The sequence below is a fragment of the Zonotrichia leucophrys genome, chromosome Z, assembly GCF_028769735.1.
Source record: "Zonotrichia leucophrys gambelii isolate GWCS_2022_RI chromosome Z, RI_Zleu_2.0, whole genome shotgun sequence".
Taxonomy (NCBI): Eukaryota; Metazoa; Chordata; class Aves; order Passeriformes; family Passerellidae; genus Zonotrichia; species Zonotrichia leucophrys.
Window position 1 is genome coordinate 58864353 of NC_088200.1, and position 27593 is coordinate 58891945.

Consider the following 27593-nt stretch of genomic DNA (forward strand, 5'->3'; position numbering starts at 1 on the left):
CATTGACACAGGTGGCATTTGTGGGGAAGTAGCTTTTATAAAGTGCCCATGACTGCAGCTACAGGTCCCCGGCAGTGCTGGTAGTGGGGCCATCCAGCCTGAGTGGCCACGACTCGGTCTGGCTGATCCTTGAGGCCTCCCTGCTCTCCCTGGCCCAGTGCTGCACGACTCCTCTCGAGAAGGAGTAGTTTTTCCAGCCGCAGTCTCAGGGTGCTTTACAGTGTCCTGGATCCTCAAGAAGACGCGTGTATATCTTGTGGGGCTTCCCAAAAAGCCGAAGCATCTGGCTTGGCACTCCGAATGAGGGACGTTGCCACGGGACGAAAGACAAACTCCAGCGTGTCTGACTCGTTAAAAAGCAGGAAAGACCCTCTGGAAACAAATGCTGCTCTTGCCGCCACCCTCCGCAGCGCCCCGCAGCTGCCCCGGGGATGGAAGGAGCGCGCTTGCCATCCCGAGCGCGGCGGAGGGTAAGGGCCGACCCAGCCGGGGCCCGGGGCGGGGGCCGGGCTGGGCGCAGCTGTTCTGGGCCGGGAGGGGCGGCGGGGCCGGCCCCCGCTGAGTGACGGCCGGCCCGGGGCCGCGGCCGGCCCGGACCCCCGCCCCCGGCAGCGGCGGAGCCGGCGCGGCCAGGACGAGCCGCCCTGGCTCGGCTCGGCACGGCACGGCACGGCTCGGCACGGCACGGCGCACGGGTGCGGTAAGCGAGCGAAGGGGCGGCGGGCCCGGCCCGTATCGGGGCACAACATTTGGCCGGCACCCGGCGCCCCCGGCTCGACAGAAATAGCGGGCGCTGCTGCGGTGCGGGCAGCGCAGGAAAGGGAACGGCTTAGGCGATGGGTCGCCGTGCCTGCCTGCCTGCCTGCCGGCACACTCGCCTGCCTGCCGGGAGCCGTGCCCGCAGGTGGGAGCGCGGAGCCGGGATGCGCGGAGCCGGCGGCGGGCGTGCGGCTGCCGGGGAGCCCGGGGCTCGGGCAGGCGGGGATCCCGGGCTCGGGCAGCCGGGGACCCCGGGTTCGAGCAGGCGGTGTCCGGGGCTCGGGCAGGAGGGGATCCCCGGGCACGGAGCGGCCGTGCCCCCGGCGGGCGGGCGGAGGCCCGCGGCGGAGGCGCTGGCATGGATGGACGGACGGACGGACGGACGGACGGATGGCAGGCGGCCGGCGGCCCTCACGCGTGTCCGCGGCAAATCCCGGCGGGGATCGGGAGTGCTGGCACGGTGGGAGGAGAGGGCTCTGCACGGCGCTGAGCGGCTTGCAGAGGGCACCGAGAGCTCTTCTTTACTGGTTTTGCTTGCGCTTGTAATCCAGGGAGCCCTTCTAGGAGATGGTTTTCCAGACAATGAATCGCTAGAAAGCTGTGCTGCTTTTGTAAGGGAATAGTGCAAATTAGCAGGGGGGAAGGTTCCTTGGGGCCGTTTGTTGTATTTGCCTTGGCCTGGCTTTCTCCAGCTTGAAATAGTCACTGCCTTGAAAAGCATTGCCTATCCTAAAGATAACCTTTCTTTACTCAGATGGACACAGCTTCTGCCCTCACTCTGTGCTCATCTGTTGCCCTCTGCTTTTTAAATAGTCATGGATGGTTTGTTGGGCAGAATCCATAGCCCTCTGCCTCCCTTCAGAGCCAGCTGCTCTCCCCTTATGTGGAGGTCCTTCCTACTTGCTTTACATCTTTCCTTGTATGTTGGGCCTTGAGCCCAACAAGGGTGTTCAGCCATGTGACTGAAGTTGGTTTTAAGTGGTTTTTTAATTTGTTTTTTAATCCCTTTTTTATGTGTGAACTGTCAGATCATGCAGCAGTAAAGAGTGACTTCCTCGTTTCTCGTCCAGATTTGTGCTGAGAGGTGGCACCTTTTCTCAGAGCAAATACTGGACAAGCTTTTTGGGCATGGAACCCCTGCTTCAGGTCATAGTAGTGAGCTCTTTTGCCCTCTTGAAAGGAAGAGCTGGGCTACAACATGGAAGCCAAGCACTGTCTTGCCAACACTGCAAAAGCCAAATTCCTTTTGCAGCGCTGCCTCCTGACAGCGTCTGTACCTGTTGCCCTAATGTACACATGGCTGGATATTCCAACCAGCACACTGCCTCACAGGCTCACTGCTTCTCATTTCAAAGTCTCTGTTTTCCCCCTGTCAGGGCTCTTCTCCCACCCCTCCTTCAGCACTGCATTGTTTCCCAGCCTGACTCATCTTGTTCTTCACACACTTCTCAGCTCTGATGGTCTGCTGCCTTTTCTCCAGATACTGTGGTTTTGCATAATATTGGAAATATGTTGCTCCCCCCCACCCCCTTACTGTATTTGGGAAAGCCAAACAGATATGGGAACAGTCTGGTCTATCTCACTACTGACTTTCTTTGCTCAAGTTTCACTTTCATTCACCCAAAGGACCATTTGATTTATCTTTACAGAAGATCCTGAATTAACCCTTTGTAAGAAGCACCCGTCCTCTATTGCCAGATGTGTAGCTCCTATTCCCCAGAGCAATGTGCTACTAAATGTAGTGTTTGCAGTTGAATTGTTGTACTTTTCTGTGTGCTGCTTCACTGTTTTTCAGGTGTGTGGAGTTTTCGTGAAAGCACAGCTAGGGGGAAGGAAACTGTGATCTGCCTTCTGATTTTTTCCTCAATAGCTGACAGTCATTTGCACGTCATGAGCTAGCAAGACTCACTCCTTTGGTCAGGCGGAGACCTGTAGACAAAATGTCTTCACTTGATAAAAGTGAAGCCTTGACAAGGCTCTTGGGAGAGACAGGACAGAAAGTTGTGTTCCGTGACTGTGGTGCTAAATGGCCCCATGTTCTTGGGCACATGGAGGCAGCACCACGGGAGGCTCTGTGGCTCTCCAGCCCATCCCCAGCTCCCAGCAGACCCCTCCTCAGATAGGGAGGTTCTGGCTTCATATGGCCTGTGTCTGCAAATCCCCAAAGATGGAGATTCCCCCCCTTCCTGAAACCTTGCCTTAGAGCTGCATCACCCTCCTCAGAGGGAATCCTTCCCACTTGTTCATGGTGAATGAGATAAACACATAACAGAGGTTATCCTGGGTCAGACCAAAATCTATACATCCCAGGACACTCTGACTGGGAGCAGCCTGGGGAAAGCTTGGAGGCAAGGTAGCAGTGGGCTCCCCCAGAGCTCTCTCCCATGCAGGTTCTGTGCAGCTTGGTAGCTCTCCCAGCTGGAGCTGGTTTCTTTGCTTCTGCAGGCCTGGCACGATGGTGTGAGGATCTTTCCTCTGTTAATACCTCGCTCAGGTTTGGTGCACATTGTTCACTGCACACTCACTGCTGCTGGAACAGCGCCCATTTGGCTTCGGTGTTAATTGAGCATCAGCCTGTCTGGGGCTGATTAGCTGCACCTTGGTGGGGCAGCTCCCTGCCGTTCCCTGTGCTTCAGCCACACTAGCAGCAGGGTGGGCTTGGGATGTGCAGGCATTCGTGTGTTACTAGCAGCACTCTATGCTTTGGCTCTGGCTCTCTGGCAGGGCTGCTTCACAGGACATGGCCATTGCCAGCCTGAGGATCTGAGGCACTGCTCAGTGCAGGACAGGAGCCTTTCTGCTCCAGTGTTCACCATGCAAAACCAGAGTCTTCCACAGAAACAGAGGTGTCCATCCGAGGGCTAAGAGCAACTCAGGAAAGAAACCCGGGATCAGTTTCCAGAGACTGTGATGGCTGTGAAGCTTCCAAGTGGAAGGGTTCAAGTTACAGAGCAGGAACTGAGTGCAGAGTGTCACTAATGACTCAAGTGTGCCCACATGCTTTTCGCAGGGATTAGTAATTAAGCAACTCAGTGCATGCCAGGTGCATGAGACAACCTCACCCCAAATAGGAGAACACATAACTGTGTTTACAAGTGTGTCTTAAAAATATATGAAGTGGGGGAGATACAGCTGGGATGCTTTGTGTTTGGGCTTTGTTAGATCTTGGCCTGGTCACCAAACATCCAGGCTATTTGCTGATGAGAAAGAGCACTTGGTGAGCACCAGTATTGAGCTGTGTGGCTTGCGGGCTGCAGGGCTATTGGCAAAAGGAGAGCCAGGAGATACAGGAGTTTCTGGATATTGGGTTAGGAGCTGGGTGAGCTGAGAAGACTGAGGAGAGTGAAAGCAGTGTGAGACTTTCCTCAGCACTAGTGGACAAAGGGACAGGTTACTTAGCTTGAGCGCAAGGAGCCTTCCCTGGTGTGTGCATGACAACACGGTATTTGCTGTGGAGCTGTCAAGGATGGGACTGTCAGCTCTGACATGAGGATATCCATGGGAGTGAAGCTGTACCGTCAGTAGGTCTTGCCCATGGCCTATTGAACTTCCCTGCTGCAGGGGTTGGGTGGTGACGGTAGCTGTAGATAGTGTTACGTGTTCTGCATGGCTGGTATGTCGCTGCAAGAGTCACAAGTCATGTGCTTTGATAGATTCAAAATCCTTTCTTCCAGATGTTTCCTTCAAATATGAATTCAGGATGTCTTAGATTAACAGCTGCTTGTTGGGAGGAAGCCTAGATCTTCCTTGGAGAAGTTTCAGTTCCCTGAAGGGACAGCAGATTGGCTGTTGGATTTCCTTAAGAATGAGCCTCTTGCAGAGAGGCTGAGAGTGCCTCAGTCTTTCTTGTTGATGGCTGACTTTTCTGGAGCAATGAGAGTGTGTGCTCTGCTTTCTGCATCTGATATGGCAGAGCTTCTCACTGTCTGGAGCATCCCCTCTCTTTTCTCTGTCCACTCTCCTCATCCAGGACACAAATTTGTGTTTTTTCTTCTTTAAAAATAATTTCCATTTAGGCAGCCTGTTGCTGACTGCAGTTGGGTACCTCTGCAGCCTTCCTCTCTCCAGGCTGAATAAGTCCAATTCCTTTTGCTTGTTCAGCTTGGAAAGACCTGTGTTCTACTAGAGAACCTCAAATTGCATGCAGCATCCATCTACATCTCAGTGGTGCTAAGCAGAGGGTCTCCTTTGGGTCTCCCATGTGGATCTCCTGGCTAGACCCTTTCTAATGCAGCTTGGACTCCAAGCCCAGGGCAGAGTCTATCGAAAGTCTTTTGTAGCTTTAACTAAAGTTTTCATCATCTTGTACATTCCAGGTGGTGATGCAGGGCCCAGACAGGCCAACAGTACTCGATGCTGCAGCCTGGGTGTGTGTTTATGGCTTGTTAAAATGATGCTTTCCTCTCTGACTAGAAAATGAGATCCACTTGGAAAGGAGTCTACAGAAATGTGCAGCCGGCCATTACCTTAAGGGACTGGTCTTAGGCATTTATCTTCCTTTCATTTTAAGAGGAACAATGTACATTTGAAGTGGAGGAAACTTATGAGGGTCTGTACCTCACGTGCAGGGCATGTAGTCACTTGCAGAGCCACCACTGGGCGCTGGTAGTGTCTGTGAGAGAAGGGACTGTGGGACTGAGGTGTGATGTTGGTACCTGTGCGCTGGGAGGAGGCACATCTGTACCAGCACGGTACCTGTACCACACAATTCCCCTCGTGGGCAGGGTGAACCGTGGTCACAAGCACCCACCAGTGAAGAGTTCTGCTGTGTGTGGCTGTGTGGTGACACTGGGGATGGATCCAACTCCTCCTCTGCTCTGCTCTGATTTCCTACTGGGTTTTGCACAATTCACATAGATCACGTTTTTAGATGTGGTCTTGGTAGGAGCTGATGTGCATCTTTCCCTTCATTGCTGCTGGATCTGGCCATAATTTGTTGGTCAGGTTTTGAAACTGCAGGGAGCTGGTTATGTCTGGCTGCCCAGTGACTCAAAAAGCAGAGTTGCCCATGGAGTCATCAGCACCCAATTATGTTGGGATGCAAGCTCAGGGTTTGAAAATTGTCCCAGGAGGAGAGAATCAGCAGAGATTAACTTTTTGGTGGATTGATTTCCTTCTTCTTTACATCCCCACCATGCCTGCTCCAGCACTACATGTGTAACAGCTACCCCTTCTCTGAGTGCTTCTGGTAACCCCACGTGGCCTTAGCCCACTGTGCAAGTGCCCCAGCTCTCCCTCGCTGCAGAGATCTCTGGGCTGACAGACCCTTTGCACACGTGCGCAGCTTCCCAAGGAATAAGAGTCTGAGTCCTGCATGAGATTTCATTAAGGTTCACTACTGGCTTTAAGGTTTGTCACCACATAAGGACTGACCACATAAGAACACAGTTTTGGTTTAGAAAAAAGCTGGAGATTATTTGTTCTTCTCATCCGTACAGCATGCATCTTGGATCTGCACCTGGGTGACTCACTGAGATTTAAGTGTATGCACAGAAAGCACCTGGTTTCTCTTGAATTTATAGGAAATGGTCACTTGAGGTCAAAAAACTCACACTCCGTCAAAAAACACCCCAGACACTAGCATTTAAGTTATGCTGCAAGGAAAGGAAAATAAAATTATTGTAGCAACTATAGGGGGGATGGTTGATATTGGTTTGTTATTTTTATACTGCAAAACAATAATTCTGAACTTTGACTCAGATTTATACTTAAGCTGTAAAAAAAAATCTCATAAATCAAAACCCCATGTGAGTCAAACAGGAACAGTATTCAAGCCATCCCTCATGATATGAATTCCTGCCTTCACTGCTCCTTGAATACAGCTTTCATCCTGAAAAGATTTCTGTCTTCAAACTTGGCAGTTTTTTCAGGAATCAATTGCTATGCTGGTCATGCTTGGCTACCTCCTTATCCCAGAACCCAAGCCCCATGCTCTGCTTTCACATTTCAGAGCACAGAAGAGGTTTTGTGGTAGATTCATGGGCTGTCTGGGGCGAGGATGTTAATTTTTTTCGGACATGGCTCTCATTGCATGGCAGAGTACGCAGAACTCCTGTCCTCTGCCTCTGGTGGTTGTTGGGTGCGGTGGTGGCCAGGGATGCCCCAAACCCTCCCACGGGCCAAGCCTTGGGCACGGTGCTGCCTGCGCAGACCCCCGAGCCAGGGCTGGCTGGGCTGACAATGGAATGTATTCCTGGAAAGCCCCGCACCCCGGCTGAGCTTAGCTGCTCCTTCTCCCTGTGTTTTGGTGGAGGGCAGTGCTTTCTGTCCTGTGCTGTCCTGCTGCTGGCATGCTGGCACATGCGGGAGGTTGCGCGGGGAGGCGCTGGGCTGCCCGGCACAGCGTGCGCCAGGTGTGTCACACAGGGTGCGCCAGGTGTGTCACACTTCATGTGCCAGGTGTGTCATGGGGTGCACCAGGGGTGCGCCAGGTGTGTCACACACAGCAGGCCTCACACAGCATGTGTGGCTTCCACTGTGACATTTCTGTGTTTTCTTGAAATTTGTCTTGCTGCTGTTCCTGTCACTTTACCCAGTTCTCCCTCTCCTCACTTTTTCCTGGCGCTGTCAGATCACAGGGGGATAATCCAGCAGACCCTGCTGTAGCCTGAGCCCAGTGCTGCCCTGCTCCTGCCCTCCCTCTCATCCACCTGAGGAGCACAGCCAAGCACTGATTGATGCGTGCCCTCGGATGGTGGTGAAGCTGTGGGCCACGTGGGCCGCTCTCCCGGATGGATTTCCACCGCTTCCCTGTGCAGATGTCAGTGCTGCTCTCAGGTTTCAGCACCCCAAAAAGGTCATGGTGCTGCAGGGGGCTGTACCAGTGCAAAGCACTGTGAAAGGATTATTTCCAGTGTTGTACAGGATGCTTTTCATTTTCACTTATTTTCAGCATCCATTTGTTTGCCCAGCACTTTTGAACCCTTCGGAAGGGAACTGTTCTATCCCCTTCATGATCAGCAGTGTTGTTTTGTTTGGTTTGGTTTTGTGTTCCCATATTCATGATGAGAACAGTCTTTCCTGTAGATGACCTTTTATTATCTCCCAGCAAATTCAATTTTTCTCCTTTAATAGTTTTAATGATTGTTGTGCATTCCAGCCTATGTGCTGCTCTGACTTATTAAGTGCAAGTGCTTGGGCTGTCTTCCAGTGTGACTGAAAAGTACTTTGAACAAAGAGCCTTAATATCTTGCTATCTTTGTAATCTATATGAATTTCAATTTTTTGAGGACCTAAAGTTGCAACAGTGTCAGTTCTGTTCAGTATGTGTATATTGCACTTATATTATTTTGTGATGCCTTCCTTAGCTGACTGAATGAAGAGTGATAGGGTTAATGAAAAAGAGTGAGAACTCAAGTTGTACTGAAGGATCTTCTTGTTTAGTTTGAGCCGAGGTGAAGGTGGAACCTGTGTTAAACCATGCTTGTATTCTGGCACAAGTCAGGGAGAATCGTTTTGTGGTGGTGGGTTGTACTCTGTACAAACGAAAACAATTTCACTTAGGCAGAATTTACCTGCTTTCTTATCACTGGCAGTTCAAAGCCCTCTTCCATTTACAGCATGTGGGCTGGTTTGGTTTTTCTCCCAGCACTCATTAGCAAGATAGGTTAGAAGAGGCCTGGGATGTGGAGATAAGGGAGCGCCAGCGAACGCACAGGTCCTGGCGGCTGTGCAGCAGGAGACGGAGCTGAGCAGCTGGTCCTGCGGGCAGGGGAGCGGTACAGAATGTCCCGCTGCCACGGGCAAGGCTGCTCCTCTCCATGAGCGGCCCTCTCAGCGTGCTCTCCATGGGAAATGTGTGAGGTGCCGGCACTGTCCGGCTGCACCAGCAGTCTGGGAAGGCACTGTGCCCCCCGACACTTCTCTTTGGGATACGCAGGAAATTAAATTCTCTCCACGGGGATTTCAGCTGTGCTTCAGCAGGCTCTGCACCTGTCTTCAGCCCTCAGGGCCTTTTCTATATGCAGTCTTGGCTTCATATCTCTGCAAGATGCTTTGAAACCTGAGGCGTTTTCCAGAAGCGTTGCCTGTGTGCACTGACATCCAGTGTCTGTCCTGCCTCTCGGTGCTGACACCGCTGTCCTTCTGGAGGGAGGCAACAAGGTCACCCTGCGGGGCTGCACTCTGCTCCCAGACAGGCCCCTGCTTGCAGCCTTGCCTGCATTCCTGGGAACGGTCTGTGGCTGCCTCTGGGAATAGTTGTCCTCGTGTAGCCAAGAAAGATATTGCTCTCTGTGTGGCAGGTGTGGGTATTTTAAGCCATTTTAGGGAATTTAGCAGCCTGGGGTGGGTTATTCTCTGCCTTTCTCCTTGCTCCTAGTTCCAGCTCCTTCCATGGCAGAATGGTCAAAACTACATATGGCATATGAAATCCGGGCTGGTGGTGGCTCATGCCCTGCTATCTAAGGCTGCAGTAGCACAGCACATATCCAGATCCAAGTCCAGGCTGCTATTCTAGGATTTCCTGCCTCAGTGTTCATGGGCAACTGCAGTAAAGGCTGTGCCCTTCTCTGTGCTTGCAGGGGCTGAGCTGGGGACACGGCTCGTAGGCTGGCTGGTGTGTGGCTGCTGCCTGCCAGCCTCGCAGCACAGGGAGCCCTGCACTGAGGGCTGTAGGGGGCTGGTGAAGCACAGGGCTGTGGTGTTCCTTCCCCCACTCAGCCAGACCCACTGCGCTACACCGCTCCTGATTCCATCCACCCTCCTGGCTGCCCTTGGCTCTGGTGCCCACGGGCTGATGGCTGCTCCTTGGAGCAAACCAGCCCAGTGAAAGGTGATTTTCACCCTCTCAGTTCCCAGAGAAACTGAGGGACTTTCAGGGGCTGTTTCTCCCATCCAGAAGGCACCATCTCCTCGCGCTTCCTAAGTGCTGAGTGGCAGGAATGTGAGTGATGCAGGAATTGCCATCACACTAGTGGGGAACCAAATGTCTGACAAGATGACAGCTTCTAAATTTAAGGGCTTGCTGTTGAGCAAGCATGTGTGCATTACTGTGCCCTTTTGTGACCAAGCTAAAGATAATTTTCCTATCTGGAACAGCAGCTGTGTTGTAACTTGCATAAAGAAACTTCTCCACTAATGAAGAGTGATCATAAGAGCATAATCTGTCTGGAGGGGACAAGCAAAGCTGGAAAGATGTGATTCAGGGTAGGGCTCTGATGTTCCACAGGAGCTGAAAAGAGACCATTTATAGAAACTTAAAAGATGTTTGGCTCCCTAAAAAATACACAGGCCTTGCTGCTATTTTTAACGTAAATGTCACATAAAAGAATAGCAACACTTTAAGAAAAGTTACTTTAAATTATCTAGGACTTGGTATTCTCTGCAAAAACAGAGCCAAAAAAAAAAAAAGTAAATGTACAGGCAGTGCTGTGGAGCAGAAGGAGACTGTCAGCAAAAGAGCAGAGTTGGATATGCTTTTGTGTGTTATGCTGACTGTACTTTTAACCCACCTGCATGTTTTCAATACATTGAACCTTTTCCTCTGCTGTCTTTTTGCTTGCAGAGGTCCAGTTACATGCATATGATTGTGTATGGCACATTGTATTAGGAGACATGGGCCAAACCTTGGGGTCAGCAGGGATTGTCCTGATAGACCATTCACTTCTCTTCTTGCAGGGTTGGTGTAGAACGTGCAGTAGCACGCAGGTCAGCTGCTTAGCTGGCAGCAGGGCAAACATGTGCTGTCCAAGGAAAGGTGGGTCACTAAATAGCACATTTAACTGGCAGCCTCCTGAACCTGAGTGGATAATACTTCCTGATCTCCTTGCGGCTTTAAAATACAGGAAGAAGTGCCATGCACTGTAGCCTCATGGAGGTTTCAGGGCTCAGAGGTACTCAGTGGTGCTACAAATCTGTTTTCCCCTCCAGTAGCAATGTTATCTGGAATGCCATGTACAGGGCAGTGTTACTGGGGGCTTGTAAGGACATGAGTGAGAGCTGAATGCTTCATGACTTATGGTTTATTGTCCTTCAAAGAAATAAGTGCCCAGGATGCTTCATTAACATCTAGCACTGCTTGCAGAAAGACATCCCTAGCCAGGATCCTGTACCAAGAACTTCCTTAGTCCTGTCCCCTGGATCCGTGGTGGGGCCATGTGCTACTGGAGCTGCGCTGCTCTCTCCTCCCTGGGTGATCATCTGTGTGTGGGATATGAAAGGGGGGCTCTGAGCAATCTTTTGAAATCAGTTTGCTTTAAGCACAAATCTCCAACTCTGGAGTGTTCAGTGCTCCCCAGCCAGGCAGGCTGCAGCATCATGTTTCATGTGTTCAGTGCTAACATGTCTTGTTTTCATATCAGGTTCTGTCACAGCATAGAAGTGAGATCCACGAGACTCCTCTAAGATGTCTTACAGAAAGGAGCTAGAAAAATACCGAGACCTGGATGAAGATCAGATCCTTGGAGCTCTGACAGAGGAGGAGCTCAGGAAGTTAGAGAATGAACTGGAAGAGCTGGATCCTGATGTAAGTAATTTTTAATTGAGATGTTAGGTTGTGAATCTTAGTAATTGTGAGGGAGTGGGCTGCATTAGTAATCTGTATTTCAGTGGGATCCTTTGCAGAGCCTGTACTTGGAGCAAGAGTAGAAGACACTGGATGCAGATACACAGAAGAATTTTTTGATGTTGGAAGCACAGTCTACATGTGTATCTTTGTTTCTGTTTTTCTGTCCTTTTCCCAACATGATGAGCATCTGTGACTTGCCACGGCAATATGAGCCAGGGCTGGTGCAGTGCAGTAATCCTGTGGAAAATGGATCTCTGTTTCTAAGCAGGCCACCTTGGAGGGAATGCTTTGCAGGTTGCTTGGTTTGAGGGTTTTCTGGGGTTTTTTTGGTGTTTTGGGTTTGAGGTTTTTGTAACAAACTTCAAATGCCTGTATTTTCATCCATTTAGGCAGAAATCCAAATCCTGGAGTTTTGCAAAGTGGGACAGTTTATTTTTAGCAACCTCCTAGCATCAGCAGGAGCTGCACATATGCAAACATGGGGGCTGCTGGAGCCAAGCTGGTGAAAGGTTTTTGGAGCAGCACTGCCCCGTTGCAGGGGATGTGCAGAGCCAACTGGCTGGCCTCTGGTGTACGCCAATGTTACTCGAGGAGCTCGGGCACTGCCAAGTGAGAAATTGTTCCTGCAACATGCAGTTAGTGTTTCTGGAGTAAACGATGGGTGCTGTAGATTGCATCATCAGTATTTTTAATTGTAATGCAGGAAAATATTTGAGAGCTGGCAAGCTGGCTCCTGGGATTAAGTGTATGGGCTCATGGGCTGGTAACAGCTACCTCAGAAGACACGGGGTGAGGCAGCATTCTGTGAAAGATGAAGAAAGGTAAAATAATTATGGACGTCTGTCAGTGCAGGTGTATTCTGCTTGAAGATTGCATTGTTGCTTTGCACGACATGAAGTCTGTGGAAGCAAGCTGTCTCCTATGCCTCCCTGCTTGTGCAATTCACACGCTTCTCTTGCCCTCCAGGGTTGCTCGATTCCAACTGCTTCCTGTTAGTAATTTTCCTTCCCAGGCTTTTCACTGATACAGACATAAATTATAATGAAGTACTTTTATCAGGCAGGCATGGAAAAATCATTGCGTGTTGTTCAGCATCACCTTGGATGTCTTAAAAAGTAAATGTTGACTTCTATCCAGTAAAGCTTTAAAGAACAAGCTTAGTGTCAAATCTGGGAATAGTCTTACTTACTGCATTAAGGCTGTTCTATATTTAAATATAAGCAGGTGTTTACGTGCCATATGTGTCAAGCACAAACCAACTTCCCGTGGAGGCTTACGTGACTGAGTAACAAGGAGGCAGCTTGAAAAAAACCTGGGGTTCACAGGGGTTTTGCTCTGCAACCGAGTGATCTTCTCTGTGAGACCCTCTCTGTAGTTTTGTGATGAATCCTAAAAGGCAGAAGAGACCACCACAACTCTGATCTGCTCTGTGAAAGGTCATGAGATTTAACTGAACTGATTCTTTTTGGGACACATGGAGCATTGGGGGCACCTGCACAGACTCATATAGTGGGTAGAAGGTGGCTGAGAGATTCCAGAAAGAAAGGGCTGGAGCTGATGTTGCAGAGAAACCTCTACTGGGCAGCATTTGAAACTGAAGGGGGAAAGGAGTATCACGTATCTTGGATGATGTGGGAATGAGTGGGACTGGATGAAGATAACCTTTGACACAAGGAGAAGCAAACTGTCCAGTCCTGTGGAAGAAGAGTGGTGCAGTGAGGGGAGTGCAGAGGGGAGAGTGTTTGATGGACGGGGATTGTGGCCTGCAGAGATAACCTATGTTTCTCACCTCCATGTCTAGAATGCACTGTTGCCAGCAGGCCTCAGGCAGCGGGACCAGACACAAAAGCCACCAACTGGCCCCTTCAAAAGGGAGGAACTCATGGCCCACCTAGAAAAGCAGGCAAAGGACATTAAAGACCGAGAAGACTTGGTTCCTTTCACGGGTGAAAAGAGAGGTATGGTAATCCTCTGCACTGTGCTGGGTGTATCACAATGAAGGCATAGTGGGTGCACAGCAGAAGGGTTATGTCTGATCTGTGTAAATAAAACTTCTTTTTGACACTACTGGGGTGGTGAATCTGTTCTCCCTGCTGCCTAGCCCCAGCCCAGGCTGGCTGATAAACTGGGGTGGGCCCAAGAGGTCCCTGTGCTGGCTGATTTGGGCACCACCTGATATGTTGTTAAGTGCTGGACAGAAGTTGTACCACTGTGCAGCCTTCTCCCATCCCCATGCATCTGAATCAGGTTCTTGGAAAGAAATTGTCTTCTGTTCTCTGCTGTTCCTCCTTGCCCTGTTCTTCTGTGAGCTCCTCATGTTAAGCTCCATGTTTCACTGTTACCTTTCACTCTCCATTTTGACTCTGTGAGCTTCTCACCATAGAGAAACTTCACAGCTCTCTGCAGCTGTGATGAGGCCCAGCAGTTCCCATCTAGTTTTCATAATCTCTTGACAACTCCAGCCTTATTTGCCAGTCTCCTGCAGGTTTGTGTCTTCCTGCACCATACCCTGCAGTGGCTGCTGCACTCCTGCTCTGCATGGCCCTGAGGCCTGTGAGCAGGGCTTTTCTCTGCCTCTTTGCTTTTCTTCTCCTTCTGGCATCTTTTGCTGTTCTCCTTGTATACGACTCATTATCCAAGTGACTTTCCTGCTCCCGTTAGAACTCCAAATATCATCTAACAAGGGACATGGTCTGGTCAGTCCTTGCCTCTGCATTCCAGAAGCTTCTCAGTAACTTCTCTCAGCTGTTGTGTCTCCCTCTGAACCGTGATTCCCCTGCAGCAGAAGATCTGGTTGTCCAGTGTGAAAAAATAATGCATGAAAATATGGGCATATCAACATGTTTCCTGGGGAGTCTTTCTGAAAGGTGCCTCCTTACTGACCAACACGGCTCCCTTAAAAAGAGCTTGTGTAAAATCTGTTCATTTAACAAAACCTGAGGCAGTATTTTTAGATTTAAAAATTTTTTTTGAAAGTAGTGCTTGAGAGAAGTAAATGAGTAAATTGAGTACTGTCAGGAAGACTGGTTTGATACCTTTCAGATGTGCCCCAGTCCAGTGTTGCTTACCCACCTGGCAAGCCTAAAAGGTAGAAGCAGTGTTCTGCAGGAGACAGAGGTATTTCAAGCATTTTGAGTCTCCAGCATCATACTTCAGTCTGTTGAGAATTTAAAAGCATGAAACGTATTTTCATTTGTAACACACTGTTGAGAGAAGACACGACTTATATTAACTATGAGCCAGAAATGGCAAATTACATATCCACAGCTATGATGAAGCTGTAAATAAGTCACCACGTTTGAAGTTTGGAGGGTGATTTATTAGTTGGCCATGGGAGGTGCAGTCCCTGGCACACTGCGACATAAAATGTCATGCATTGTCATCATGCATGCCCTGTTTAATTTAAAGTTCAGTCTTGTAAGGAAGCACCACTGAGATACAAAACTTTCTAAAACTTAGAAATTGACTGAAATTAGGTAATTAAAATTAAAATAGAATTAAACCCCAGAAATTCTGCTGTCACTGAGGTGTCAGAAGGAGTTACTGCACAACAGCAGAATTAAGTTTGCTCTGTTTCTCTTGTTCCCTGCTGGTGTTGCACCGACCAGAGGGTACATACAGTTTGCCCAGCCATGCATCTGGTGGGACAGGGGTTTCAGATCTCCACACCAAGCCAGGGCAGACATTTTGCTGCTTAGTACCCAGAAGGTGCCTGGCTGTGCAGGCACGTGACACTCTGCCTATTTTTGCAAGAGCAGCTGTGTCTCAGGAGGCAGATTCCTGCTCTCTCTGTCAGAGCAGCAATGTGCAGGCAGAGGATAGGAGCAAAAGGCTCTTTGTGGCAGCCTTCATTTTGTCCCAGGGGACCCTGAGGTGCAGTTGCTTCTTCCTTGAGTCTAAATTTAGCCCCTTTCTGCATATCCCTGAGCAGCAGGACTGTTTCTCCCTTTTGGTGTCACTGACTCTGGTTTCAGAGAGGTGACAAAAATAGTCCTGACTGGCATGCTGGGCCAGGCCTTTTGCAGTCACTATCTCTGCACTGATCCAGGACTATTTTAGGGGAGGGGACTGCTCCAAAATATTCCCAGAGCCCTCCTGCACCTGTCCCAGCAATGCTGGATTTACCCAGCAGACTGCTCCCTGCTGTGGAGTCTTAAAGCATCACAAGCCTCTCTCTTTTCTTTTGGGCTGTCACAGGTGTATGCCATGTTGAGAAATCCCAGACGTGACCCATTCCCTCTCCGAGAAGGATCTCCTGCCCATTGCAGCATGAGCAGCAAGGAGCTGGGAGCAGCTGGGCAGGGCCATCTCCAGCCCTGTCTGCTGCCCCATTCCTCCTGGGATGCAGCCAGCCCTAGCAGAGAAGGCGCTGTGGCTTGTCCAGAGGGCGCCACAAGCAGTGGGATGGGGGCTGGCAGGGAGCCCGCTGCGTCCAAAGCTCCAGCCTCCTGTCCATGGGGGCACCCCCCTCAGGAAAAGGCCATGGGCAAGCAGCTAAGATGACAATCTTGCATTACCGGCTGGACCTGTGGATTTGCACCTTTGAGTTGCAGGGAATAGGTCTGTTTTGTGGCCTCCTGCAGCCCAGAGAGATAAAGCACAGGGACTCCATCTGGCATGTTCTTTGCAATAGGGTTGAGCTAGACCAGCTGCCCTAAGCCTGCTCCTCCTTGCATCCCATATGTTCACTAAGTGCTGTCTCTACTTGCTCCCAGAGCTTTCCACCACCTCCTTTCCACCCTCTTGTAACTAATGTGCCATCTGCCTTGCCAACATGCACAACAGCAAGAGGTGTCTTGGTGGCAGGACTGATCCGGCCCAGCGCTGGGAGAAGCTTCTCTTGAGTGCTGGCAAACCTTCACCCCTTTTTGCAGCCTTCAGAGAGGTGAGGGTCAGGCTGTGCATGCCTTTCCGAGTGCTGGGCTATGAACAGCTGTGATCCTGCTCCAGTGTGCTGCTGGGCTTCCGTGGGTGCCGTGCTGCTGAAAGGGCTGAGCTCTGCAGCTGCCCATGGCCTCCCCCTTCACAGGGCAGCAGGACTCAGACCAAGCTGATGGAAAGGGATTCAGTTTCTCCTATGATTTTTCTCTTGTACTCCCTCTGTCCTTTCTACTTTTCAAATCTCACAGCATAGAAATGCATCTGCAAGGGTAGCTGTGGACTGGGTGCTGTAGCTTATACCGAGAGTGACCTCATTTTGCATTCATAGGAAAAGCTTGGATTCCCAAGCAGAAGCCGATGGATCCTGTTTTGGAAAGTGTGACTCTGGAGCCGGAACTGGAGGAAGCCCTTGCTAATGCCTCTGATGCAGAACTCTGTGACATTGCTGGTAAAATAATTTCTCAGTAATCAGGGGTGAATGTTGTTCAACTTCTAGGGGTTATTTTGTTCTTTTGTGGGAACTGAGCTATTGCACTTTTTGCTGTTTCTCTAAACACTGTCTGTTCTGACAGAATTCATTTATTTGTTAAAAAAAATTACTCTAAGCCTGTGTGATTTAATCAAGAGTGGGGACCAAAGATGAGGAAGAAGAAGGGTTTATGTATGGAACAGTGTGTGGTTTGATCTCTTCCTTTGTCTCTATCACTGACTGTTGCTAATTCCAGCCTGTACATTCAAGAGCAAAACTTTCTTCAAACCAAATCTTAGGAAACAATCAAGCGGACCCAGTGGATTTCTTGCGCAACCTGGTAAAGGATCTGCCAGGTTGTAGAAGTCTTTCAGTGGTCTCTCAGGCCTGGTCTTTGTTAAGGAGCTTTTTCAACACATTTTAAGCGGTGGGTTTGTTGTGATTTGTGTGGTTAGACAGTCAGATGACAATACTGGTATGTTGTTGAAGGCCACAGTGTGGACTTAGCTCTGTGCTTGGGATAGGGCCTGCCTTGGCCAAAGGAACACATGGACACTTCATGATGCCTTATGAAGCTCACATGTGCTCTGCTGGTCCAGCAGTCAGTGTATATTTCAGTGATACTGGCTTCTTCTTCCAGTTTTGTCTCTTTAGGTTTCCATACTCCCTAGCAGTGTCCTTGCTGGAAGCCTGTAAGACTTACAAAGTCTGTAGAGCAGTTGCACCAACTAGACATCTTCTACATAATAATACCATCTTCTGGCTTAGAAATGTGTTTCTGCAGTAAGGCTCCCAAACATATGTACCCTGGCCAAGCATTGCATCCCTGGATTTAACTTTTTTTGCTGTTGATTCTTGAGTCGTGTAAAGCTCTATCCTATAAAATCGGCCTTTCTAAGCTACAGATCTGTGTAGCAATTATTGTCCCATAGAAAAGCTCTTCAGGGCAGCTTGTTCTACAGTTGCTGGGAGCATACACTTAAGTGGGAGCAGGAATACTGATGTGATACAAACTGTTCTGGAATCTCAATATTGACAGTGACAGCCTTGCTCCTGCCTGCTTAGCAGGATTCATTTAGCAGGAGCTCATTTTGCTCCTGCCTGTTTAGCAGGGACCATTGTGAGCTGCGGTGTGTTGGATCCCTTCCTTGGCAAGGCCAGGAGTGGGGCTCCCAGTAGCCCTGGAAGGGCTCCCACGCCTTTGGTCAGGTGAGGGAGACAGAAATGGGGTGCCTTTGTTCGGCCTGAGTTCCTGTGGAGAACACACCATAAGCACCAGACTTAGAAAGAGTGGGTCCCTCTTGTCTAACAACACAAACTTGAGCCCCCAAAATGCATGGTCGTGACAGCAGATGCTTACCTCCCTCTGCAGTCCAGATACTCACACTCCTGGCTGCTGGAGAGATTTCATTGTCCAAATAAGCTGTGACTGGGGGATTGTCTGAGTTACCAAAATGCTGAGCCTGAAAATTCCTTTTCCAACCTGTGTTGCACCCATGAAAATTCCATCTGCAAGAAAATGACAGAGAAAAGGGTGAGCTAAAGTACAAACAATCACACTTGAAGCCCAGCCTCACTCAGACTTTCAGATGGAGACTGCTTGGCTCTGTGAGATCCAGTTGGTGATGTGCTGGTGGCCATGGGGAAGTTCACTGGGACACTTTGCTTCTGGCTGTCCAGTCTGTGCAACCCAGAGTCACGATGAGCTGTCACTATTGGAATTAAATCCCAATATTACCGGATGGAACGTGACATCACACTGCAGCATGTCACCTTAACAGATTCTATTCTTGTGCTAGGCTTCAAGGATACCTTTCTCCTGCAAATTCCAGCCCTTCTTGGCCAAAGCAACAGAACGTGGTGACACACTGGTGCCAGCCACGTCTAAAGAGTGCCTTTGTGGTGGCATGCTTGGATTTTAGGGAGAAATGTATTGTTTTCACAACTGTGTCTATCCAGAGATCAAGACTTGTTCAGATGTGTCTGTTTCAACAAATATTCATGTGTCTGCATTTTTCTTTAAAAAGTCATATAGCTTTTTTTAAAAAAAAGTTATTGATCAAAAATCAGTTTGTTTTCAACTTGATCTTTCTGTGCGTAGCAGGGTTACTTTTCAAAACAAACCCTTTGCTCAAAAGTTCCTAAGCCACTGATTTCTTGGATGTCATTTGCAGGAAGTTCACCAGAGCCCCCAGACATGGTTTAATTTGCATTAGCATATTGGCTTTGCAGTCTGGAGTCTGAGAGACACAAATTGGCTGAGTTTGGCTTTTAGGCTCTGACAGCATTTGAAGGTGTTCGTAGCACCACTCTCTACATTTTGACCAAGAGAGCTGAGCTTTAGCTTCTCGCAACGTCACCTTCCAAAGGTACAAGAGTACCAAGTGCAGCACTCCAGCCTGCTGTTGAGTGAAAACACAACGTGCACTGCTGTGCTGCAGGTTACAGTCACTCCCTTGCTGCCTTGGGGTCGGTTTGGCTCCATGTGGGGCACAGCTCTTCTCCAAAACGGGGCTGGGGAATTATGTGGCATGTGCCCAGTGAGCAAGGGTGATGAGGATGTGCAGGCTCCTGCTGCACTGGGCCTCTTTTACTAAAGCCTACCTAAGGCATTTTTCTGAGTTTTTTACTGTCTTCTTCCCATTATTTTTGTGTGATGCTGAGTCAGATAGGTTACTGGGAAGCTTTGAATGTTTGTTGTCCATGAGAGGATGTTCCTCTTCTCCTGTGGCTCAGGCTATACTGGAATAAAAAAGCAAGCACATTGGAGCACTGTTGTATATTTGGAGCACTGTTGTATATTATTGTCAGCTAAGGGGCTTTGTCCTCCCTTTGTATGTTTTTTATGCTTGCACAGGAAATGGTAGTGTGCTGTAGAGTCTTTTCCTGGCTCTGGAGCCTACAATAAGTCCTGTTCTCCTGTTTCTGTAGCCATCCTTGGCATGCACACCTTGATGAGTAACCAGCAGTACTATGAGGCACTGGGGAGCAGCACCATTGTGAACAAAGAAGGCCTCAACAGTAAGTGATTCACATTAGCAGTATTGGGCTTTGAAGCTGCCAGTGGAGGCAGTGATGATTATTTTTAGGCTGAAGGGTAGAGCTGTGCATGTCAGAGCAGCCTGTGATGGCTGGGGCCATCTCTGGTGCATCCCTGCCCTGTGCCAGCAGTGGGATCTCAGCCACCTCCCCGGTGCCACCCAAGGGACAGCCTTGTGCAGGCAGTGTGCCTTGTGTCACTCACATCTGGACACCAACAGCAGCAGGCACGGGCTGACCTGGGCTGCAGGGCCCCAGTGGAGTGGCTTCTCATCTCATGGCTGCTTGTCAGGTCATGCTTCCATCTGTCTTCTGGAAGAGGAGGAAAACACTCAAAGAAAAGGTAGTGCTACTCAGGCTGCTTCCATTTTCACATCTCACTTTTCACTCGCAGGTGTGATTAAGCCCACACAGTACAAACCAGTTCCTGATGAGGAGCCAAACTCAACGGATGTGGAGGAAACCCTGAAACGAATACAAAGCAATGATCCTGACCTGGAAGAAGTCAACCTTAACAATATTATGGTATTTGTTCCTTTCTACCCTCCTCTCCTAGTAACAAGACTCTGATGCCCAGAAGGCAGGCACTGTTTTGCTGCACAGAGCAGTATCATCACACTGAATGTAGCCAGACAAGAAACACCAGTGCTTCCTTTCTCCATTGTGGGCAGCAGAATGGATTGTTACCTGCTGTGGGACAAAGGCCTGGGGTTGGTAGCAGGAGGATCCCTCTAAGTGCCTGGAAAAACGGAGTTGTGTGAAGGGTGGTCTGGGGACACCCAAAACTGGCTGTCTGGTTAAAGCCATTTTAGGTTGCTTTAATGACTTAGGCATATTTGGGGGAGGGAATGTTGATGTGTATTATAAGATGGCGGGAGGAAAAAGCTTTCACAATCCAGATACTTGCCATAAAAATATGAAGAAGTCACCCTTGACGCAGGTGACTCTGTCTATCATCCAACCATCCCTTCTGTGGACTCTTTTGCTTCTTGTAGAAAGCAAGTCAGGACATAGCACCACTTCTTATGTTGCCTTTGGGACACATACATACACTAAAAAATACAGCTTCTATTTTAAGGGGTCTCTTAAATTATGACATAGCTAAACAGCAAGAACACGGTTAACTGCACATGCACATCAAAGACATTTTTGCTGTGCTATCCACACCTTTCTAAAACAGAAATGTTTTTATTTTGTTTTTACTATTTGATTTGGGCTAGTGACCTCATCCCTTGAGGACATAGGGCTGAGGATTGGGCAGGCAGGCACTGTTTTTGTGTGTTGAACTCATGACTTTGGGATGGGGTTTGGAGAACTAGGGAGTGACAGTGGAGATGCTGTGCTTCTGGGTGCTGTATTATGGCTCTGTAGATGACTTTGAGTATAGATGATTCCACATGGTGGGATCAAATGGTGTGGCAAGAAATCCAAGGTGAGGATGCCACTTACAATTTTAGTGAAAATTTGAACATCTGAAAGGGGTATCTAAAGTTCTTCTTCATAAGTGAAAAATACTGATTTTGAAGGAACTCAGAAAAAGCAGCATGGATTTTTTTCTGGGCTGAGACATAGCCTGTAAGGTGTTGTATAAAGCAGTCAGAGGTGTCTGTGATTTGTGTTATGAGGAGATAATTTCAGGCCTTTCTGGATCAGTTCTTGTAGGTGGAAATTTTCTGAACGTGACATGAATGTTTCTCAGTGCTGCCATTCCTACCAGAGAGCACAGGAGCAGTGCTCTGTAGGCTCACGGATCCTGGTTACAGGCATCCCCACAATGCCCATGTTCCTAGGTAGCTGAGTTTCTGGGCAACTAAAGAGCAGAGATGTGGCTCAAATCAGGTCAGTGAGCTTTTAGCAGAGCACAAAATAGGATGAAGACATTGCCATGCTCCTTAGAACATGCTGGTTAAAAGCAAGAGTGAAAACTTGTGAAAACATTTTTCAACCCCTTCCCGAATTACTTCAGTGCATTTGGTGATTTGACCTTGATGAGAATCTTTTACATGTATTGCATATTCATTGCATACAGATGATGGCCTAACACATGATTTCTGCGTTTCTTGTCACAGAATATTCCTATACCAACTCTAAAAGCTTTTGCAGAAGCGCTGAAAAACAACGCATATGTGAAGAAGTTCAGCATAGTTGGGACCCGGAGCAACGACCCTGTTGCTTTTGTAAGTACTGCGAGCTCATTATCCCAGTGCTGTGACAGGAACTGTTCCCAGGCAAGGTATTTTTGGCCTTATTGACTGACTGCTTCTGCACCTTGTGTTGTGTTTGGCACATTCCACACCTCTGGCTGTTTGCTAGTAATTCAGTTTCAGGAGCATTAGCCAGCAACAGACAGGCTTTGGTTCCTTCACTTCATTTTTCATCTATGGAGGTTTCAGTCCTTTAACCATGCAGTCCTGTATTTCTCCTCTAGGATCTCCTGGAAAAGGAGCATAAGACAACAACTGATGTCCTCGTGGCATCTTCTAAAAGCAGTTTGTCTCTGGAGATTTGTTTCTGTTGGTACAAAGGTGTGCACACCTGCTGCTCCCCTCACACACGTCTGTTCCAGCTGTCTCTCATGTGTTCTTTGCACAGATGTGTGCAGAAGCAGGACTCTGCATCCCCTAATGTGTGGCCTCTGTAGGTGATAAGGGGTCTTTCTGGCTGCTGTGAGTGATCTTAAATATCAGTGGGGACACAGGGAGGAGCCAGTCATTCTGCCTGGCCTTCCTGCTGCCTTGCGGGCTGCATCTTTGCATCCTTCTCCAGCACCATTGCAGTCAGTTTTTGCTCTTGGTCATCCAGGTTACCCCTGCCTACCTCCACACACACACACACACACACACACACCAGTTTCCTGCTAGAGAAAGAAATTCTCTGGAGGGCAATACTGCTCCTAAATGAGTTCAGGCACTCTGGACTGGGGAGACTGCCTGTGCAGGCAGGACAGGTGCTGTGTCAGAGCTTGAGGGTGCTGTGCTGGGCTGGGGAAGCTGTGGGGCTAAGTGCTGTGGGTGCAGATTAGCCCTGCCACGTGGGCATCACCTTCTGGTCCTTCAGCTTCACGTAGGTGAAACCTCCCTTGCAGTTTATTTGAAGTGACATGATCTGATCAGGTCTGGGGTGTTACGAGCATTCCAGCCATTTCTGGTCTTACCCACTAAGGAAGCAAAAATGATTAATATGGCTGCTTGGGAGAACACTTTGGATGTGGAGATCCCTTGTTCAAGACAGATGCTCCTCTCTCTGCATGTTTTAATGGGAAGCATCTCAACCCTGTGCAGTTCAGAGAGGGCCAATGCTGGTCAGCATCCTTGTCATACCATGCTGGCTTGAGAGGAGGGACAGATGAAGCTGTCACTGGGCAGCTGCAAGGTATGGACTGTCACCTTTTGGGGTAGCCCCAAGTGCTGTCCATGCGAGGTTTTGCTGTGGCCTCCAGCAGGCCCATATTCAAGCATCCCCCTGCAGCAGGAGGGAGCCCCCTTCACTCCACAGAGAGCACTTCCACCTGGTGGCAGTGAAACTGCGCAGCGTGTAGGATGCTCCAGGAGTACTCTGGAGTTGAGGGGGGCTGAAGCTCTGCTGCCCTGTGATGCTCTGCCCCTCCTGTCTGACTGCCAGTTCCTCCTGCCCACTTCTGTCCACAGGCCCTGGCAGAAATGTTGAAGGTCAATAGCACACTGAAGAGCCTGAATGTGGAGTCAAACTTCATTTCTGGGTCTGGGATCCTGGCTATCGTCGAAGCGCTCGAGGGCAACACGTCGCTCGTGGAGCTGCGCATCGACAACCAGGTGAAGCGAGCATGGGTGGCAGCTCTGCTCCGGGGAGCCTGACACAGTGTGTGTGTGACACAGAGCCTGGGGCAAGCACAGCTCCCTGAGAAACCCACAGCTTGAGGCAGCTGTGCTATGGGCAACTCAGAGACAGCTGACTGATTGAGAGACCAGAATCCTGGTTTCTACACATGTCCAGCAGCTGCTAATCTGTCCAAGAAATAAAGTCTTTGGGCAAAAGGACTTGTGGGAATGTCTGCTGGAGGAGCTGGAGCCTCTCAGTTGTAGCATGTGTACAGGAACAGGCCAGCAGCCTGTTTTACCAGCTCCAAGTCAGAAATGGACACAAGTCCAGAGAAAGATCTGCAATCTCCACCCCTTCCCTCTAAGTGCTTGCTCCGAATCACCCTCTAGCCTGAACTGTTTGCTTTTCTGTTTTCTGTTTTCAAAAGAGTCAGCCCTTGGGCAACAAAGTAGAAATGGAAATCGCAAATATATTGGAAAAGAACACCTCCCTACTGAAATTCGGGTACCATTTCACTCAGCAAGGTCCCCGGCTTCGCGCCTCCAATGCCATGATGAGTAACAACGACCTGGGTGAGTCAGGCTGGCTGAAAGCTGGGAAGCATGGGAGGGTCCTGCAGGCAATTCCTGGTGGGATTAGTGCAGAACTGCTCATACTAAAGATACATATGAATTAGACTGTGCCTCTTGAAGGGCCTGATGGTGCTTTGCCCCTCAAGGAGGAGGGCAGCCTTCACCAGCTGGTTTCTTACTGCGGCTGCTGTCAGCCAGACAGTGTTTCTTGCAGTTACAGTGGGTATTGTTGGGAAAGAACAAGGCCTGCTGATGTGGTTCAGTAGGGCTTGTGATACAGCGTGCGGCACATGGGCTACGAGCTTCTAGCATTTGTGATTCCTGCCAACTGCTTGTCTTCCTCCAGCTTCATTCCCACTTTAACAAGGAGATGAAAAATAGTAGAGTCGAACTTGCACAGCAGTTAAAGTTTGGCCCATCCCCCTCAGCAAAACAAACTGCAACTGCTTCTAGGGATATGTGGGAAACCACATTGCTTTGAGTTATCTGTGTACCCTCAATGAAATGATTAGACGTGCTTGTGAAGCAAAATGTGGGCAAGTCTTCAAACTGCCATTTCAGCCAAAGCACGTGGCAGAGCCTTTCCATCACTTGGCCACAAGCTGCTGTAGAGCACTGGAAACCAGGCCAGCAGTGCTGAATGCAGCTAACACACCCACCACGCTGTACACAGCAGCTGTCATATCAGGCACATGATAAATTTGTTGTGTTTCAAAAACAAGTGGAAAAAATCAATCATGCTTCAGCTGGTACTCTGCTCCTAAGAAGCACAGCCAAGCTATGTGCCAGTTCTTCAAGGATCATACAAAGCACTCAGTACCTGGTCACTCCAGCACTGCACTGGGAAAGGCTTGCTATTTTGTCCTTTGCAACAGAGCATGATTTTTAATGACTCTGCAGCACCTGGCATGCAAAATAATCACCTCCAAGATTTACAGTCTAGTATTTTGATTGTTCCTGCTGTTAAGAGGACAAATTCACAACTTGTCTTCCACATAAGAGTTGTGTATTTTACCTCCTTGTCCACTTAAGATCTGCATTTTTTGTCTGATTTGGTTCTTGTTTGCAGCTGGTATTCATCAGTCTGATGGTCTCTGGCGGTAGCATCTCAGCTGTACACCTGGACAATGTATAAGTAAAAAAACCCTTTATTTTCCTCCCTGTCAGCAATAGCTCTCTGCTTGTGCTCCACTCCAGTGCTCTTGCCTATCAAGTGATGCTACCAGAACATGGTTTTGGTCTCATACCTTCTGCTCTCTAAGGTGCTGTGTGTGAACCGACTGTGAAGGCTTTTACGTTCATTTTTATCAGCTAACTTCTGCATCCTCCTTACGTTCTGGGGTTTTTTTCCACGCCTTTCTTGGAGAGTCACGAGTGTAGGTGTCAAGAGGCATAAATCAACTTTTGGCCAAGTTAACCATCATCAGAGGACTGGAGCCCAATGGCTTAGGATAAGAGGAGATTTTTTAAATTGTTTTTTTTTTTAATTGAAAAGGCAGATTTTTAATTTGAAAAACCAGCAAAGGAGAAACTGTGACATCTGTTTCCTGCTGTCTTTCCATCAGTCAGATGATGAACTGGCTGAAGTCCAATTACAAAGACAAACTGTGAAATATCATTGACTACAAAATAAGGGAGGTAAGGTTGAAAGTAGCTGCTGGCCTTAAAAGTGCATAGGGAGAAAAACCTCATCTTCCTTGATTTTACTGTGTAAGGCTGTGCCTGCTGCTTAAGGTGGGAATTCAGAAGCTGATGCTATCCTGTTTCTTTCCCGGCAGAAAGTACATCTTTCAGCTCCTTTCTATGGCTGTTAGGGCAAGCCTGCCATCCACATTATCCCGCTGCCATGACTGACTCCTCTTTCTCTTCTTTTTCAGTGAGGAAGAGAAGACTTGCAGAGGTGAATGGGCCTATTTTTCCCAAGTGCAGAACTGGAGTGTAGTCCCTGGCCATGGAGGTCATTCCCAGTGACCTGTGCTACACTGTGGAAATCTAAAGGCAATAAGTGCCTTGACAGAGTATTTGTGGTGCCTCTGTTCTGTTTAATGCACTAACAGTTGAAACGAAATAGTGGCTGTAGTTTTTATGAAGATTTTATCCAGTAGGACTGTTGATGTTTTCTGCAGAGTTGGAAACTATTCAAGCCAACTTGTCAATTTTATGCAACCTCAGTTTAGAGTACAATCCAGTGTTAAAGGGGATTAATTTTTCTATAAAATTCCTGCACGGTGTTTCATAGTTAGAATGTGGTATGCATGAATGAAAGATAAAATTGTTTCACACAAATTATAGAAGTATTAAAAAAATACTTTATTTTATTTTATTTTTCAAAGTTGATCTCAAGTAACTACAGAGGAATAACTAGTTTAACAAGCACTTCTAACATCTGGAGACATGGCTAATTTCAAGAATTGTGAGTTACAATTTTTGCCAACATTTGCTGAATCATTTGAGATGCTGTGTCAAATGCATCCCAGTGTTTCTTACAAAAAAACTGATCTCCACCCCCGACTAAATGGAATTTAAGGCCACCAAATATAAAACAGAGTCTCAAAAATCAAGTGGTTTAGATGGGTGAATATCCTTCAATCCCATGCACATGTGAAGACAACACTCAATCTTAGAGACGGCCAAACTAATCAGCAAATGACAACCTTCTCTTCTATTCCTCACTCCCTTCAGTTTCCTGGTGTTAAAAGTGTTTGTCCAGATACTGCACACAGGTCACAATCTCTCCCTTTGCTGTTTTGTCTAGATAACCATGTCCATTAACTAAATTTTGTTCTGCTAGGAGTTATTTCTCTTACTGCTGTCCCTTATGTCCACATAAATGCAAGAATAAATGCTGTGCCCTAAAAAAGCTGTGAAGTGAAATACCCCAAATCTGAACTTACACTACGTATGATCTCACAGCTGTCAGTGTACACTCATCATTCAGCCTGGGAGGAATTCCCCACAGGCTTGTGGATCTCCCAGACCTGCAGCAGACTGGACCCAGCACATCCAAACCTCCCACTGTTAATGTTGGTGGGATCCTGCTCAGTAAGAAGTCTCCACGGAAGAAGCACTGCTGTACTGAAACCTTAATCTTGGGCAGATGACACGTCCTAGAAAATGTTCTCTCTTGCTAAAAATCTACCTTTAAATGTCTGTTAGAGAGTGAAGTTTTTCAGCCTTTTACATACGTTCTGGCAAAAGTCCCAGAGATTTCTCCAGAGCTTGTGCACAAACACTGCTGATGATTTAGCCCTGACCAGCAAAGCAGAGGAACACTGTTCAGCAATGTGGGAAACATACTTGTTGCTCTCCAAATCTTAATAAATGTGCCCATGGTGTCATATAAAACCCTTCACCATAGCTTGTTTCCTCCACTGTGCAAGTTCTGTATCAGAAAATGAATGTGGAATAAAAATGCTTGAAAACATATTAAAATGAAAAAAAACTGGCAGACTTAAAAAACTACCTCCTTCTATGTGCACTGTGAAGACTTTGAAATGACCAACTGAATCATCAAATTAGAGCCACACACTTTCAGCTAAGCCATGTACTTGGATCTGCATGACACAGG

General features: G+C 48.4%; 1 protein-coding gene across 4 annotated transcripts; it reads left to right on the forward strand.

The window, feature by feature from the left end:
* Nucleotides 1-355: 355 nt before the first annotated feature.
* Nucleotides 356-27525, forward strand: TMOD1 (tropomodulin 1). 4 transcript variants are annotated; one of them, XM_064736547.1, is made up of 10 exons: nucleotides 356-470; nucleotides 11061-11224; nucleotides 13068-13224; nucleotides 16476-16595; nucleotides 19548-19637; nucleotides 20050-20180; nucleotides 21725-21832; nucleotides 23303-23446; nucleotides 23881-24025; nucleotides 25903-27525. In XM_064736547.1, exons 2-10 carry the CDS (start codon nucleotides 11105-11107, stop codon nucleotides 25965-25967), a joined length of 1080 nt encoding a protein of 359 aa, XP_064592617.1. In that variant the 5' UTR covers nucleotides 356-470; nucleotides 11061-11104; the 3' UTR covers nucleotides 25968-27525. The 4 variants fall into 4 exon arrangements, with proteins under 4 accessions (XP_064592617.1, XP_064592616.1, XP_064592619.1 ...); XM_064736546.1 differs by lacking the exon at nucleotides 356-470 and adding an exon at nucleotides 579-700; XM_064736549.1 differs by lacking the exon at nucleotides 356-470 and adding an exon at nucleotides 741-904.
* Nucleotides 27526-27593: the final 68 nt, after the last annotated feature.